The 17,166-nt window shown below is 42.1% G+C and overlaps 1 protein-coding gene across 7 annotated transcripts in view; it reads left to right on the forward strand.

The window, feature by feature from the left end:
• The window catches only part of APBB1IP (amyloid beta precursor protein binding family B member 1 interacting protein), a 122,226-nt gene extending 106,147 nt beyond the window's left edge, over positions 1-16,079 (forward strand). For 4 of the 7 annotated variants that reach the window (XM_077946020.1, XM_077946022.1, XM_077946021.1 and 1 more), the window contains 4 exons: positions 8,189-8,287; positions 9,116-9,230; positions 10,617-10,720; positions 15,245-16,079. In XM_077946020.1, the coding sequence (XP_077802146.1) occupies positions 8,189-8,287; positions 9,116-9,230; positions 10,617-10,720; positions 15,245-15,760 (834 nt within the window). In that variant the 3' untranslated portion in view covers positions 15,761-16,079. Of the gene's footprint in view, positions 1-8,188; positions 8,288-9,115; positions 9,231-10,616; positions 10,721-15,220 lie in introns of all 7 variants that reach the window. The other 3 variants (XM_077946018.1, XM_077946019.1, XM_077946017.1) reach the window with 1 other exon arrangement.
• The last annotated feature ends 1,087 nt before the right edge of the window (positions 16,080-17,166 follow it).

Raw genomic sequence — 17,166 nt, forward strand, 5'->3', positions numbered from 1 at the left:
GGGGGCTCAGAGGTGGAGAAACCAGCAGGATCGATGGATCTGGGAGTAAGAGTCATGAGCAACCCTTGCAGAATGTGTATTTCCTTTTTTCTCAGGATGATGATCAGTTCTGTTCTGAAGCCAATTTCCTCATGTGCAATCACCCTGCTCATTTTGTTCTTAAGCATGTTTCTCAGTTCCTTCCCAAAATATTGAGAATTCTTATTAACTTGCTGAGTAAAAGGGTTACTGTTGAGGTTTGGAGAACCTAATTTGTTTATGAACATTGTGGTCACTTATTTCCCTTTTTGTCTGCTGTTTTAAAAAAGTAAAAACTCTTGCTATTCTTTATTAGGGTGAGCCAGTTTCCAAAATGCAAAGAATGTGTATGTAGATGGCAAGAGGGATTAAGGATACAGGGAGGAATGTTAAGAGATTTAGGCCAGGCGCGGTGGCTCATACCTGTAATCCCAGCACTTTGGGAGGCCAAGGCGGATGGATCACCTGAGGTCAGGAGTTTGAGACCAGCCTGGCCAACATGATGAAACCCCGTCTCTACTAAAAATGCAAATATTAGCTAGGCATGGTGGCATGCGCCTGTAATCCTAGCTATTCGGGAGGCTGAGGCATGAGAATTGCTTGAACCTGGGAGATGGAGGTTGCAGTGAGCCAAGATCACGCCACTGCACTCCAGCCTGGGTGACGGAGTAGGACTTTGTCTCAATAAAACAAAACAAAACAAAACAAAAGAAGATTGCATTATTTCATTTCGTGGCCTGATAAATCCAGGCTAAAGTTTATCCTTCAATATGAGCTTGATGACTATGGCTGTTCATGAGAGGTGCTGTCAGAAAGATTGGCGTCTGAGTCCTGGCCCTGTCACCTAGTAACTGGGTCACTATTGAGATGCTAAGCCTCATTGCATCATCTTCAAGAGATAAGAGCAGCCAGCCCTTCTTTTGAGAATTAAATATGATACGCCTACAAAATCATTAGTGCAATGTCTAAAAATGTATCAGCACTGAGTAAGTGGTAGTTATTATTGCCATCTAGTATTAAATAAATCTCTTTATTAACCAGTGTTTCTCAAACTTTAGTATGCATCAGAACCATTTAGATTGTTAAGACACAGACTGCTAGGCCCCCAGGGTTTTTTATTTAGTAAGTCTGGGATTGGGTGCAGAAATTTGCTTTTCTTTTTTTCCTATGTATTTATTCATTTACTTTTTAATTGACACATAGTAATTGTACATTATGACACACAATGTGTTGTTTTGGTATATGTAAACATTGTGTAATGACCAAATCATGGTAATTAGCACAAACATTTATCATAAAATCCTCTCCTCTAGCTATTTAAAATATACAATGCATTATTGTTAGCTATAGTCACCCTACCTTGCAGTAGGGTACCAGAACTTATTCCTCCTAACTATAACACTGTACTTGTTGACAAACCTCTCTCCCCATTCGCTCCAGTCTCTAGTAACCACTATTCTACTCTCAACTCCTATGAGATCATTTTTTTTAGATTCCACATATGAGTGGAATATAAATGTTTTTGTATTTTCTTTATTCATCCACTGATGGGCATTTAGGTTGATTCTATATCTTAGCTGTTGTGTACAGTGCTGCAATAAACATGTGAGTCCAGATGTCTCTTTGACATACCAATTTCATTTCCTTTGTATATATACCCAGCAGTGGAAATACTGGATCATATGGTAGATGTATTTTCAGTTTTTTGAGGCACCTCCATACTGTTTTCCGTAATGGCTAGACTAATTTACATTTCTGCCAACAGTGCATAAGAGTTCTTGTTCTTCCACATCCTTGTCAGCATTTGTTATTTTTTGTCCTTTTATCATAGTCCTTCTAGTTGGGATGATGCAAAATCTCATTGTAGTTTTGATTTGCATTTCCTTGATGGTTAGTGATGTTAAGCATTTTTAAAATTTTTATTGGCCTTGTGTATGTCTTCTTTGGTGAAATGTCTATTCATGTTGTTTGTCCATTTTTTAAAAAATGAATTATTTGGGTTTTTTGCTAGTGAGTTGAGTTCCTTACAAATTCTACTTATTAACCCTTAGTCAAATGTATAATTTGCAAATATTTTTTCTCATTCTGTAGATTGTCTCTTTACTCTGTTGATTGTTTTCCTTGCTATGCAGATTCACAGTTTTGAGTCTTTCTTTTTGTTGGTTTGTTTGTTTGTTTTGCTTGTTTTGTTTTGTTTTTTTGAGACAGAGTTTTGCTCTTGTTGCCCAAGCTGGAGTGCAATGGCGTGATCTCGGCTCACTGCAACCTCCACCTCTCAGGTTCAAGCAATTCTCCTGCCTCAGCCTCCTGAGTAGCTGGGATTACAGGAGCACGCCACCATTCCTGGCTAATTTTTTGTATTTTTAGTAGCGTTGGGGTTTCACCATGTTAGCGAGGCTGGTCTCGAACTCCTGACCTCAGGTGATCTGTGCTCCTCAGCCTCCCAAAGTGCTGAGATCACAGGCATGAGCCATGCCAGTTTTGGGTCTTATATTAACTATTTAATCTATTTTGAGATGATTTTTGTTTATGGTGAGAAATAGGGGTCAAGTTACATTCTTTTGCATGAAGTTATCCAGTTAACCCAACACTGTTTATTGAAGACGCTATCTTTCCCTCATTGTGAGTTTTTTGGTTTGTTTTTCTTGTTCTTGTTCTTTTGGGGGGGCGGGCACCTTTGTTTAAAATCAGTTGGCTGTAAATGCATTGATTTAGTTCTGGACTCTCTGTTTTGTTCCATGGGCCTATGTGTCTGTTTTTACACCAATACCACACTGCTATAGATTTGTAGTATATCTTGAAATCAGTTTGTGTGACTCCTCCAGCTTTGTTCTTTTTGCTCAAGATTGCTTTGGCTATTTGGAGTCTGTGTTTCCATATAAATTTTAGGATTTTTTTTTTTCTATTTCTCTGTGAAGTCTGACATCATAATTTTGATAGGGATTGCTCTGAATCTGTAAATTACTTTTGGTAGCATGGACATTATAAAAATATTAATTCTTCCAATTTATGAACATAGAATATCTTTCTGTTTATATCCTCTTCACCTTCTTTTATCAATGTTTTATAGTTTTCTTCATAGAGATTTTTCTCCTCCTTGGTTAAATTTATTTCTAAGTATTTTATTTTTGTGTAGGTATTGTAAATGGGATTGCTTTCTTGATTTTCAGATAGTTGGCTACTGTTGCATAGAAATGCTACTAATTTTTGTATGCTGATTTTGTATCCTGAAAATTTACTTCATCTGTTTATTAGTTCTAACAGTTTTTTTGGTGGAGTCTTTAAGATTTTCTACATATGAAATCATGTTGTCTGCAAACAGGGACAATTTGACTCCCTCATTTCCAATTTGGATGCCTTTTCTTTCTTTCTCTTGCCTCGTTGGTCTCGCTAAGAGTTCCAGTACTATGCTGAATAGGAGCAGTGAAAGTGGGCATCCTTATCTCTTTTGAGATCTTCGGGGAAAAGCTTCTAATTTTTTCCCATTCAGTGTGATGTTGGCTGTGGGTTTAACATATATAAACTTTATTATGTTGAGGTATGTTTCTTCTACACCTAATTTGTTGAGACGCTGAATTTTTGTCAAATGCTTTTTCTGCATCTATTGAAATAAGCATTTGGTTTTTTTTTTTTGTTTTTTTTTTTTTTTTTTTTTTTTTTGAGACGGAGTCTTGCTGTGCCCCAGGCTGGAGTGCAGTGGCGCGATCTCGGCTCACTGCAAGCTCCGCCCCGCCGGTTTCACGCCATTCTCCTGCCTCAGCCTCCCAAGTAGCTGGGACTACAGGCGCCCGCCACCTCACCCGGCTAATTTTTCTTGTATTTTTAGTAGAGACGGGGTTTCACTGGGTTAGCCAGGATGGTCTCGATCTCCTGACCTCGTGATCCGCCCATCTCAGCCTCCCAAAGTGCTGGGATTACAGGCTTGAGCCACCGCGCCCGGCCAAGACAAGGTTTCACCATGTTGTCCAGGCTGATCTCAAATTCCTGGCCTCGAGTGAGCTACCTGCCTTGGCCTCTCAAAGTGCTGGGATTACAGGTGTGAGCCACTGGCCCCTGCCTCTCTTACTCCTCTTAATGTACCTGGGAATTAGCATACTTCTTAGCACCCAGAGATATTTGTGGAACAAAATAGGACCTTGGTTCTTTCACTAGCTTTGGCCTTGGATAAATTGCTTAGCCTCTGTCACCCTGTTTTCTCATTTCCTAAGTTCAGAGGGTCTGTAAGAGCCCTTTAAGCAGTGGCATTCCACAATCGCCCTGCCCTCTGTGTGCTGTTCTCATGTCCCAAGAGAGCTTCTCTCTCTTTATGGTCAGGAACAATCAAATCAGTTGCAAAAGAGCCTGGCCAGTGACATTGCACCAGCATTTTCCTGAAACCTCTTTGCAAATGATTATTCAGCAAAAGGCTCGGTTAGGCAATAATCTCCTTGGCAAAGTCTCAATCACGGTGGAGAACAAGCTCAGTGACTTGCTCTATGATGTCTGCAAGCCTGAACGACTTCCGTGTCACAAGGGAGCCAGAAAGGAGCTTGTTCCCATTAGGTAGCTCATCTTAGAACCATAAAATCTGAGGATTGCTAGAGAACTTAGAGGTCATATAATCCTCCTGTATACATCCACAGCACACATGTAGCGTAAGGAAGGAACTTGGTGAGACCTGACCTATAGCAACGTCTATACATCACCCCATCATCAAGGGACTGTTTTATGTTCAAAAGTCATTTTCTTTAAGGGAATGACTATGTTTTACTCTATTTCAATGAATAACATACTTAAGAAATTGTTTATGGTGCTTCTTAAATGGATAATTGTCGCTTTCTGCGTTTTGTTGCAAACACGATGAGATTTAGTCTGCTCTGGAAACTTGGCTCTCACATGACATCTACCAAAAAAAAAGTAATAGATTAACTTGAAGGTCGCAATGTCAGCTTTTTAAATATCTGGGGGGTGGGGCAGAATAGTTGCTTTCTAAGAACAATTGTAAACATTTAATTGCTGAAGAGACCAATGCTTGCCTCTCTTACATGACAATCAGAACACAAATGCTGTTTGTCGGCCAGAGAGCCGTGTTTCTGGTGCTGAAAGACAAGGGCATTGGTTTGGCTTTGCACGTGTTATCGTTGAAGGCAATGCTGGCGGCATTTGTGGGCTGTTACATTCCAGCCAGTGAGTGCTGGCTTTAGTATATTTTTCATCAATACGTCCTTCAGGTTAATTAAGACAACAAATCCTTTTGGCTATCGGGCCATATTACCTGAGTTGATAGATATTTCCGATTTTAAGGGCCTCCAAAGAGGATCACTATTGGAGTAACATTTGCAAAATTAAAATCTAGCATTCAGGATGAGGGAATAAGCATTGAACCGCAAAAACAATAAAATGCCCAGCAGCCATTCGAAAGTGTTTCCTGTCATCTGCTGGCCAGACTGCAAAACTACAGCAACATTCAGGCGCCTGATGTGAAGTTGTCGCCGTTGGTAGAGAGAATGTCTGTGTTCCTGTTTGCTCTGCCCAAGCAAATAGGAACTGACCGTTCTTCGAGCAATGGTGATGCAATTTCTGAAGCCCGAGCGAGCTACATAAGCAATACATATTTAAAGGCAAAAATATGAGTAGACCTTCCTCAATTGCCTGAAAAAACCAAAAAGAGGAATTTTTTCTGTTGTCTCTTCCAAGTCTGAGATTTGGGTGTAATAGCTTAATACAAACACAGAAATTCTAGGTGGTTAGTCAGGAGACCCCCAGGTTCTAGTGGGGGTCACAGGGTGGAATGGAATGTATAGTAACGTTTCTGAACCTCAGTTTTCTCATTCGTGAAACCAAAAATTACTAAACTCTCGTCAAGCTCTTGGAGTCTATAAAGATCTTGTTATCTTTTCTGGACAAAGGTAACAATCCCACAGGTTCTTGCAGGCTGAGTCATTAGAAAGTCCAGCAGAGTGACTAGACGCTGCCAGTCAGATTCCAACTGAAGTTTAAAGACATGAGACCCTTTGCGTAGATCAACTTTGAGAATAGCCATTTCCTTGGAGGTCAGTGATTTAAGATGGAAAGTGAAAGAGAAGTGGAGAGGTCCGTGCAATACCCGAAGAGAGGAATTGGACAGCTTTCCACCTTTCCTGCCAACTGAAGAGCAGACAGATGCTTCCAGCTCTCTTTGCTTTCCTTTCCACTTTCAGCCCCACCAGCAAATGAGGATTATCCTAGCAGGATTAATAAATCCTCTGAGGACAGGAGGAAAAAGAAAGAGGTGGTACCATACCCCTCCACACACACACACACAAGATGCTTGTGGTTGTTAATTATTTTTCTACATAATAAAATGTATTATAATAAACCTTATAATGACCGATGAAAATTTACATGGCACATATTAATATCTTAGAACCTATGTTTGGTTGCTGGCCCCTCGCCTGATGACGGCAAGATTTCTAACTCAACACGAAATGTTGTGCTTGTTTCTTTTCTTCAAGTATTCTGACATCTGGACTGGAACACCTGCCATGTGCTGGCCATGTGCTAAGCAATGAGGGTCTTCAGCAGTGAGTAAGACAGATGTAGTTCCCACCCTCATGGAAGACACAGTCTATCTGAGACAGACACATAAAACAGAAACTAACTGGGCTTGGTGGTTCACGCCTGTAATCCCAGCACTTTGGGAGGCTAAGGTGGGAGGATCACTTGAGCCCAGGGTTTCAGCACCAGCCTGAGAAACATAGCAAGAGTGTTTCTTTAAAAAAAAGAAAAAAAGCCAAGCATGGATGCATGTCTGTGGTCCCAGCTACAGAGGAGGCTGAGGTGGAAGGATTGTGTGAGCCCAGGAATTAGAGGCTGAGCCATGATGGCACCACTGCACTGTAGCCTGGGCGGCAGAGTGAGATCCTGTCTTAAAAAATAAAAATTAAACCAGAAACAACAAAAGCAATGAGGACTAAGAGGAATGCAAGGTGTTTCTCTTTCACACTTGCCCATTTCCTTGTTATCTTTGTGAGCTCCTAAAAGACCTGTTCAGCAACCGGAACCACTGCTTAGTGCCACTGGCACTAAGTGTAATAGACAGAAATAGTCCTCCAGGGTGTCCATCTGGAAGCCACTGGCCCATTTGAGCAGCAGATAGCAGTTAAGAAGGAAAGGTCATCACAAAACTCTGAATTTTTAGAAGCAGAAATAACCCTAGAATCAGTTTTTGGGAGTTATAAACCCACAATTCTCATAGGCTTTAATTCTATGACATAAGAATTACTTCAGGTAAGTTCCCTTATCTGACAAATGGAGAAGCAGCTCAGACTTCTCATGGGGATAGAGACATGATGGATGTGAAAACCTTCCAAAAGTTAAAAAGTCATAAATGAAAATTATAGTAATAATAATTAGTAAAAAGTTCTTACAAGCAAGGCATGGTACCTCATGCCTGTAATCCCAGCACTTTGGGAGGCTGAGGCAGGAGGATTGCTTGAGGCCAGGAGTTTGAGACCAGCTTGGCTAATATAGTGAGACTCCAATTCCACAAAATATTTTTTTTAAAAAAATTTCAATTAGCTGGACATGGTGGTGTGCACCTGTAGTCCTAGCTACTCAGGAGGCTGAGGGGTAAGGATCTCTTGACCCCAGGAGTTCAAAGTTTGCAGTGAACTGTGATTGTGCCACTCCAGCCAGGACAACAGAGTCACACCCTGTTTCTAAAACATTTTTTTAAAAGATGTGCTTCTGATAAATCATAAAACAAATTTCTTTTTCTTTTTTTTTTTTTTTTTTTTTTTTTTTGGGCAGAGTCTTGCTGTGTCACCCCAGGCTGGAGTGCAGTGGTGCAGTCTTGGCTCACTGCAACCTCCACCTCCCAAATTCAAGCAATTTCCCTGCCTCAGCAGGAATTTTTTTTTTTTTTTTGTATTCTCAGTAGAGGCGGGGTTTTACCATGTTGGCCAGGCTGGTCTCGAACTCCTGACCTCAAGTGATCCGCTCGCCTCAGCCTCCCAACATATAACAAATTTCTCAAATCCTTTCAAAATTTAGTCATTTTTAAAAGTTACCTTCCTAATTTTACAACCAGTAATTTTTACCACATAAATCACATATATTTTTAGAGATTTTTTAAAAATTTCCTGACAGGTGCTTTGACTTCCTAATACATGACAAGTGAATACATTGTCTTGAAACTGCTTCTTTCTAGCACCCCCAAATTCAGAAGGAGTCCCAGTATATCAAGTATCTCTGCTGTGATGACGCAAGAACCCTTAACCAGTGGGTGATGGGAATACGGATAGCCAAGGTGAGAGAGCGTTCGGACTTCACCCTGTCTTGCATTTGCCAGCCCACTTAGTGACCCGGGCGCAGCTTTCCTGGTACTGTGAAACAGTTGGCCCACCTTTGGGTTCAGCCACAGACATTATCAAGTGTATTCGCCAGTGGGTTTTCTAAATGAGGAGAGCGATAGAAACACGAACCTCTCCAGTAACCGGATATTTACTCATGGCGAGTATTGCAAGCTTAGTGTGCAATTAAAAACGCAAGATGGGGCCGGGCGTGGTGGCTCACACCTGTAATCCCAGCACTTTGGGAGGCCGAGGCTGGCAGATCACGAGGTCAGGAGATCGAGACCATCCTGGCTAACACGGTGAAACCCCATCTCTACTAAAAATACAAAAATTAGCCGGGCGTGGTGGCAGGCGCCTGTAGTCCCAGCTACTTGGGAGGCTGAGGCAGGAGAATGGCGTGAACCCGGGAGGCAGAGCTTGCAGTGAGCAGGAGATCTCACCACTGCACTCCAGCCTGGGCTGCAGTGCGAGACTCGGTCTCAAAAAAAAAAAAAACGCAAGATGGAATCTATGATCGTGTTACATAAAGACATACGTAATCAGAACTGAGTGGCCAAAGCTCTCTCTAATATGTTGGTGAAAAAATTAACTGACTCTGCCAATCTGGAAAATGATTGAATGTGTATTTGTTAAATTTTAATGGAAATATCCAAAATCACCAACTCAGACAAGTGGTGAACAGAGTAGCCGTGGAGTATTTATTTCTTCTCTATGTTTATATTGCAATTGAGTGCAGATTTGGGATAAATGGATTCCTTTCCTTCTTTGTGTTCTCTCCCCAGTATGGGAAGACTCTCTATGATAACTACCAGCGGGCAGTGGCAAAGGCTGGACTTGCCTCTCGGTGGACAAACTTGGGGACAGTCAATGCAGCTGCACCAGCTCAGCCATCTACAGGTACTAAATGGAGGAGAAATTCCAACACATATTCAAAGCTCAGTGCTCCTGTTCAAAACGTATCCAACACATCTATACAAACAGAACTTTGTAGACGGCTTCGGAATATGTTTTCTTTTTCTTTTCTTTTTTTTTTTTTTTGAGACAGAGTCTCGCACTGTCGCCCAGGCTGGAGTGCAGTGACTCAATCTCAGCTCACTGCAAGCTCTGCCTCCCGGGTTCCCGCCATTCTCCTGCCTCAGCTTCCCGAGTAGCTGGGACTACAGGTGCCCACCACCACGCCTGGCTAATTTTTTGTATTTTTTAGTAGAGGCAGGGTTTCACCGCGTTAGCCAGGATGGTCTTGATCTCCTTACCTCGTGATCCACCCACCTCGGCCTCCCAAAGTGCTGGGATTACAGGCATGAACCACCACACCCGACCTGTTTTCTTTTTCTTCTTTGCTTTTTTTTTTTTTTTTTTTTTTTTGGAGGTAAGGTCTTGCTCTGTTGCCCAGACTGGAGCCCTGTATCTATTTTAAGTGACTTTTAAGAAAGCTTTGACCACTTATTTTATGATATTCTGTGGATAAGGTGCTGATCTCCTGTTTAGGGTGAGCTAGTAGGTAGATGTTTCTTATCAGAGTACAAATATTATATTAATCCAAGGCTCCATTAGTGCCCAGAAAACTGTCCACATGAAGAATGAGATTATGTCCCAGTGTTTTGACACCTTACACCCAGTCCTGGACAGCATATTTGAAGGTAACATGAGTCAAAGTTTCATGTCAAAGGGACAAATTAAAAGGCAGGAAAATAAAATAGCATACCAGGACTTTTGAGGGGGAAAAAAAACCCATCTAATTCCCGATTATTCCAGGGACCTGCACATTTTGCCCAAATTTCTGTCTATTATTTCTGTGTCCAATGTACTTTTTGTTGAGGACAATGTTGAAGAGTTGTTCCTGTATTCAGTGTGGTATGAAACTGGATAGATACATTTTTAAAAAATCAAGAAGAATTTTTTAAAATATGTTTTCAAGGTTTATTCTTCAATTACTGAAACGTTTTTAAAAGTAAAATATATTGTTACTCTCCAGGATCCCAGTTAATCCAGACCCTCCTCGGTGGGCTTTATCAAATACCACCCTCACCTTCCTGAATCTTTTGCTGAATCTCATATAAAGTTTTGTCACAGAACCTCAGATTTTTCATAAGGTTTTGTGTACCATCCCATGCCTGTGAATTGCTCTCTTTGCTTTGTTTTTATTTTTTATTTTTGTAAGAAGTAGCCGGCAAGTATCTTTCTTTGCTTTAGAGATGTAAACAGCTTTGTATTTTCAGATTAACTTTCAAGAATGTTGAAAATGCTTTGCTCACTCTTCGTTTCTCGCTTCCTCCCTCTCAGGACCTATAAATGGCACCGCCCAGCCCAATGGACAGATGCCCCAGGCTGCACATTCTGTCAGTGCTGTTCTCCAAGAGGCCCAGCGACATGCTGAAACGTCAAAGGTAAAACCAGCAAGCAGCTGATATACATTCCATCAGCCCATGTTTCCAAAGCCCATGTTCTCAACCATTCGCATTGTTCCAATAACTGCTCTTTTAAAAAGCCGGGTGCAGTAGCTCACACCTGTAATCCCAGAACTTTGGGAGGCTGAGGCAGGAGAATTGCTTGAGCTTCAGTTCGAGACCAGACTGGGCAATATAGAGAGAGCTTGTCTCTACTAGAAAAAAAAAAAAAATTAGCCAGGTGTGGTGGCATGCACCTGTAATCCCAGCTACTGGGGAGGCTGAGGTGTTTGACTGGCTTGAGCCCAGGAGATCAAGGCGGCAGTGATCTGTGATCACACCACTGCATCCAGCCTGGGTGACAGAGTAAGATCCAGTCAAATAAATAAATAAATAGAAAATGTAGTTCCAACAACTGAGACGTTACTACAATTTAATTTAGTTCATTGCTTGATATTTGTAATCTTAAAGTTACACATGCTAGAATCAAAAGTTAAAACCAGCTATCATCACACTGCCTAGGAAAAACGTAAGCATTTCCTTAACACTCTGAAGTTAATTAGCTACGTTTACTTTGACCAAAGTGGTTTTCTTGGTTTAGTCAAGTGATCTTAGCCCTCTCTGATAGTAGCACATCCAAGTTTTAAACGCTTGGGATTTTACTTGCCTTTTTTGAGTAAAATAGGGCAACTAGTAGTCTGAAGCCCTATATGAAGCGTTAACTGGCCCCCAAAATCAGATTAGAAGACTGTTAAAAGAGTTACACTGTAAATAGGGCTGGGCACAGTGGTGAGCACCTGTAGTCCCAACTACTTGGGATGCTGAGGCAGGAAGATCACTTGAGCCCAGGAGTTCAAGGCTGCAGTTGAGTTCTGGTTGCACCACTACACTGCAGCCTGGGTGACAGATAAAGACCCTGTCTTAAAAAAAAGAAAAAAGACAAAAAAGGGTTTCACTAAAAATGTGCATTTTCTATTTTCCCCATTAGTGTCCTTCCTACATACATCCCCAGGTGACGGAGGAGAAAATACATTGTAAAATAATAGCCAAATTGGTATAACATTCTCCATAAAATTTTTCAACCAAATAGATCAATGAGGATTCCTTTAAATCCATCTTAAAATCATAGCTAATAATTACGATTTAGTTACTAATTTAGTTCAAAACTTCTCAGCTGACTGTATAAATTCTGTTGAATATTTCTCATGTGTGAGTCAAAACAACCTTAAATAACTGTGACAACAGCATGTCACCCAGCTAGGACAGGCAGGGTGCTTCACTTTAGCAATTTTTCACTTCTTTTGCCCCTTCATTTTGTCCATCAGCCAGTCATGAAAACAACTAAATCTTGGTATTTATTGAACTTCTTATAATTTTGACAATCACTGCAGGCCTTTGAAAGTTGTATTTCTTTAATGTTCTCATTATCTTCTCAAGCCTGACAATCTCCTCATGCAATGTGCTTTCAGCTATTATTATTTTCATTATTTCTATAATGCCAGTTGAAGGAAAGCATTTAAAAATACTGAAATAAATAAAAGAATCCTAGAATAGAAATCACTTAACTATATGTGAACACCAATTCCCAAGCTGCCTGTTCAGAAATTTAAATAAAAAGAAAAAATACATCACCAGTTAAATAGCTTATCATGCGAAGTAAATAAACTAAATAAAACAGAAACTAAATCAGAAGGCACTTTATTAGAAAAAAATTCCAAATTTAATCTTCAATGGTAAGAGGCTACTAAGCAGAGAACGAAATAAACTGGAACCCTGATAAACTGTAAATTGAAATGATAATTATTACTAAAACGGATTCAATCCAGTTGCCTGGGGATGTTTCATTATGTAAATTATTATTATCTATTCCAACATTGGCAGAGGAAGGGCTATGCGTCTATTAGACTTAGGCCAAATTTGGCGTGCTAGTTTCTACCAATAGCACATGCTGGTGATATTACTTTTCAGAACTCACATATTTATCTCATTTGATCTCATCACAACCTGAGACACAAGTCATAATAAGGACTATGGGGCTAATTTTATATCCAGTGAACCAGCCAACTTTCATGCAGTTGAGAAATGGTAAACTGTCCAGACATGGTGGCTCATGCCTATAATTCCAACACTTTGGGAGGCCGGGGCAGGCAGAGCACCTGAGTCCAGGAGTTGGAGACCAGTGGCCAATATGGTGAAACCCCGTCTGTACAAAAAATAGGAAAATTAGTTGGGGCTGTTGGCACACACTTGTAATTCCAGCTAACTGGGAGGCTGAGGCATGAGGATTGCTTGAACTCAGGAGGTGGAGGTTGCAGTAAGGGGAGATCCTGCCACTGTACTCCAGCCTTGGTGACAGAACGAGACTCTGTCTCAAAAAATAAATAAATAAAAATAAAAATAAAATAAAATAAAGAAAAAGTAAACTTATAGAGACCAGATGCCTTGTTCTGATTTCTGGCCCACCACACTGCCTTCCCTGAAGCTGTGAGGCCAGCTGGAGCCAAGCTTGCAATCGGCTCCTCTCTAAAAGCCCACAGTCCTGGCGAAAGGCACCTGTGTTCTCAGCTCACCAACACAAGGAGACATTGTCCCCAAGATCAGGCAAAAAGGTCTTTGCCAGGAAACATATCCTTTGTGCCTACGTTTGCACAAAGCTGTAGCCAAGAGAGAACTGTTTCCATTCACTTCTCCCCTTCCATCTCCTTCATCCTAATCAGAGTAGTACATTTAAGCCAGGAGACTGTGTGGAGGTTTTGGGAAGTCCTCAAGCCCCAGGAGTTGCCGTGTGTTTCTACTGTGTGTTGTGTGGAATAGGAGCAAGATAATTTTACAGATGCTTACTCCTGACACGAGCTTCACAACCAGCTCAACTCAGACCAAGAAAAAATGCATCCCTTCCTATATGCCGAGGACTCTGGTGGCTTGGCTTGGGAACCAAAGAGTGAAGTCATTTGGCTTCCATTTTGAAGGAATGAATGAGTCGAGGGTGGTTTATAGACTGAGGCAACCCCACAGGAGATACACCATGAAAGCCCCTTTAGAGACACACAGCAGCTCCTGGATAAGGCAGGTTCCAAGGAGGTGATACTCGTATGATCTAAATACAACACACCTCATTGAACATGGCCAGATCTTCCATTTAGAGTAGACTTGGTAGATGAGTGCCACAGGGTAACTGAACCCAGGTTCGGCTGCTCCCCACTTAAAAGCCAGACTCAAGAGATTAGGGATGATGGGAGGAAAAGCTGGTTTATTTGGAAAGCCAGTAACACTATGAAGATGGTGGACTAGTGTTCTGAAGTACAATCTTAAATTTTTCAGGCTAACTGGAGGAGTTTAATGAGTGTGGGATATGGGGAAGAGGAGTGAGTTGGGGAAAGAGTTGAGATCAAGGGATGACCAGAGACTGCAGACATCTGGGTGCCAACAAGGGTCCAAAGAGGTTGGGAACTTCTCTGTCCTTGGTCAGGTCACAATGGTCATATAAATCTTTAACAAAACATAGTTGTTTACTTCTCTAATCCCAGAGTTAGTTTTTAAAACTACGTGATTGCTGGGTTTGCATGTTTATCTCAATGCTCTAAAATTATCCTTGCCGATGTGCAGGAATGGGTAAAGGCCACTTTAAATAAAAATGAAGTTAGTTACATTCGTTTTTATGCTGTTCCACTGTGACAACAGGAAATACTGTTAAAGGCCATTTGGGCCAAGTGGGGTGGCCGTAATTCCAGTTACTCAGGAGGCTGAGGCAGGAGGATCACTTGAGGCTAGGAATTTGAGACTAACCTGGGCAACACAGTGAGACTCCGTCTCTAAAAATATATATATAGAGAGAGACATATTCTGGCTGTGTTGTCCAGGCTGGAGCGCAGTGGCATGATCTCAGCTCATTGCAGCCTCCACCTTCCAAGTTCAAACAATTCTCATGCCTTAGCCACCCCAGTAGCAGGGACTACAGGCGTGTGCCACCATACCAGGCTAATTTTTGTATTTTTAAAAGAGACAGGGTTTCACCATATTGTTCAGGTTGGTCTTGAACTCCTGGACATAAGTGATCCACCTGCCTGGGCCTCCCAAAGTGCTGAGACTATAGGCATGAGCCACCATGCCCAGCCAAAATATTAAAAAATTAGAAAAATGATTATTTTTAATTTTAAAGACCATTTAGAATAATTGCCATATTCCAGAACAAAGACGAGCTCATGAACAACCAGGAGTCTCAGTGACTGAGGGACAGAGGCTCCCCAGGGGGCAGACAGAGACTCACATATCTATGGCATGGTCCTGTCCACTAGGGCTGTTTTGTCCACTGGGGCTGTTTTGAGAATAAAGAATGCGACTCGGGAAGTTGAGACGGGAGGAGCGCTTGAGCTCGGGAGGTCGAGGCTGCAGTAAGTCCAGATCGCGCCACTGCACTCAGCCTGGGCGACAGAGTGAGACCCCGTCTCCATTAATTAATAACAATAAATTTAAAATTTCAAAAATTAAAAAAAAAAAAAGAATGCTGCTGTCATTCGGTTGCAGGATAAGAAGCCAGCCCTCGGGAACCACCACGACCCGGCAGCGCTCCGGGCCCCGCACGCCCCCAAGTCCAGCCTGCCCCCGCCCCCTCCGGTGCGGAGGTCCTCGGACACCAGCGGCAGCCCCGCCACGCCCCCCAAGGCCAAGGGCACAGGCGGCGGGGGCTTCCCCTCCCCACCCGACGACTTCCTGCCGCCGCCGCCACCGCCGCCGCCCCTGGAAGACCCAGAGCTCCCGCCGCCCCCCGCGGAGTTCATGGAGCCGCCCCCGGACTTCGTGCCCCCGCCCCCGCCGTCGTGTGCAGGGAACGCGGGCTTGGAGCTGCCCCCGCCGCCGCCGCCGCCGCCCGCGCCCGCCCCCGACTCCGCCAGGCCGTCTCCCGCGGTGGCCAAGAGGCCTCCTATGCCCCCCAAGAGGCACGAGAACCCAGGGACCCCGGGCGGGGCAGGAGGCGGGGAGCAAGATTTCATGTCAGACCTCATGAAAGCTTTGCAAAAGAAGAGAGGTAACGTGTCCTAGGGAGGGGCATGGTGAGTGTGCCAGAGGGAGAAGCACCGCTGACCCGGAGCGCAGGTTTTGCTAGTAGATTACCCTGACATTTTGTTCATTTCAGATAAAATGTGATGGGAAACTTCTCACTGTTGTGCTCAAGTGCAGCCATAAACATTAACCCAATAGAGTTCAGAATATCTGCCCAAATGTACATATTGCTCCTATGTATTTTCACCTAAATGGAATGTATCTTCCCTTCCAGGTTACCTAAAGTGCTGTTTTAGGTTCATTTATTTTATTATGTTAAGAAGCATCAAATGAATAAAAGTTAAACGTTTTTCCTGAAGATGGTATTTCTAGAAAGATTATTGGGTCCATCTATCTTGAAATCAACACTAAAATTAAAAATAGCTTTCAACATTCCATGCCTTCTTAAGTCTTGGTGACCTCAGATAGATTTTTCATCTCTACCTCTATAACCTTCAGAATTTGCAGGAAAATCGAGAGAGGAGAACGAGAAAACGTGACAAGCAGAGCCTGTTTCCTTTCCCTGGAATTCGGTTGCTTGATTGATTGGAGTCCTGGACACAGGTTGTTTTGGTTTTGCTTTTATAATGCTTGAATAACAGTAATTGAAAAATACAGTTATTTAGATAGTTTTTGAATTCTCTTATTATTACAATGCTGTAAGTATCCTGTAAATAAAAATGTAGGGGCAGGAAAAGGCAATCCTATGTATATTCTTCAACCTGAAATGTTTTCCCTCAGAGATAAGTTTAACGCCCAGTTTATCCTAGGTTCTTGGTACCTATATCTCTTCTCTTTCAAATTGGCTACTGATAGGCCTTTTACATTTTCTTAATTTTATTTATATGGCTCTATTTTTGTTTTTGTATTTTTGTGTTTTTTTTTAACTGTAAAACTCCTCAAAATCTTCTTAGAGTGGAAAATAATAATGCATTTTTTTAAATAAAGGAAGATAATGCTATGTTTTAATATTTGGAGAAAAGTAAGCTCTAAATCATGCTGTCTCAACTCACGGGCTGCAGGTGGCCCAGGACCCGTTTGAATGCTACCCAACACAAATTAAAATATTAGGAGCTCTTGGCAGGGCACGGTGGCTCACACCTGTAATCCTAGCATTTTTGGGAGGCGGACTCAGATGGATGAATTGAAGTCAGGAGTTTGAGGTCAGCTTGGCCAACATGGCAAAACCTTGTCTATACTGAAAATACAAAAATTAACCAGGTGTAGTGGCGCATGCATGTAATCCCAGCAACTCCAGAGGCTGAGATGGGAGAGTCCCTTGAATCCAGGAGGCGGACACCGCAGTGAGCTGAGATCATGCTACTGCACTCTGCTGGGAGACGGAGCCAGACACTGTCTCAAAAATATTATGAGATTTTTCTCAATTTTGTGTGTGTGTGTTGTTG

Source organism: Macaca mulatta, chromosome 9 (genome assembly GCF_049350105.2).
Source record: "Macaca mulatta isolate MMU2019108-1 chromosome 9, T2T-MMU8v2.0, whole genome shotgun sequence".
Classification (NCBI taxonomy): Eukaryota; Metazoa; Chordata; class Mammalia; order Primates; family Cercopithecidae; genus Macaca; species Macaca mulatta.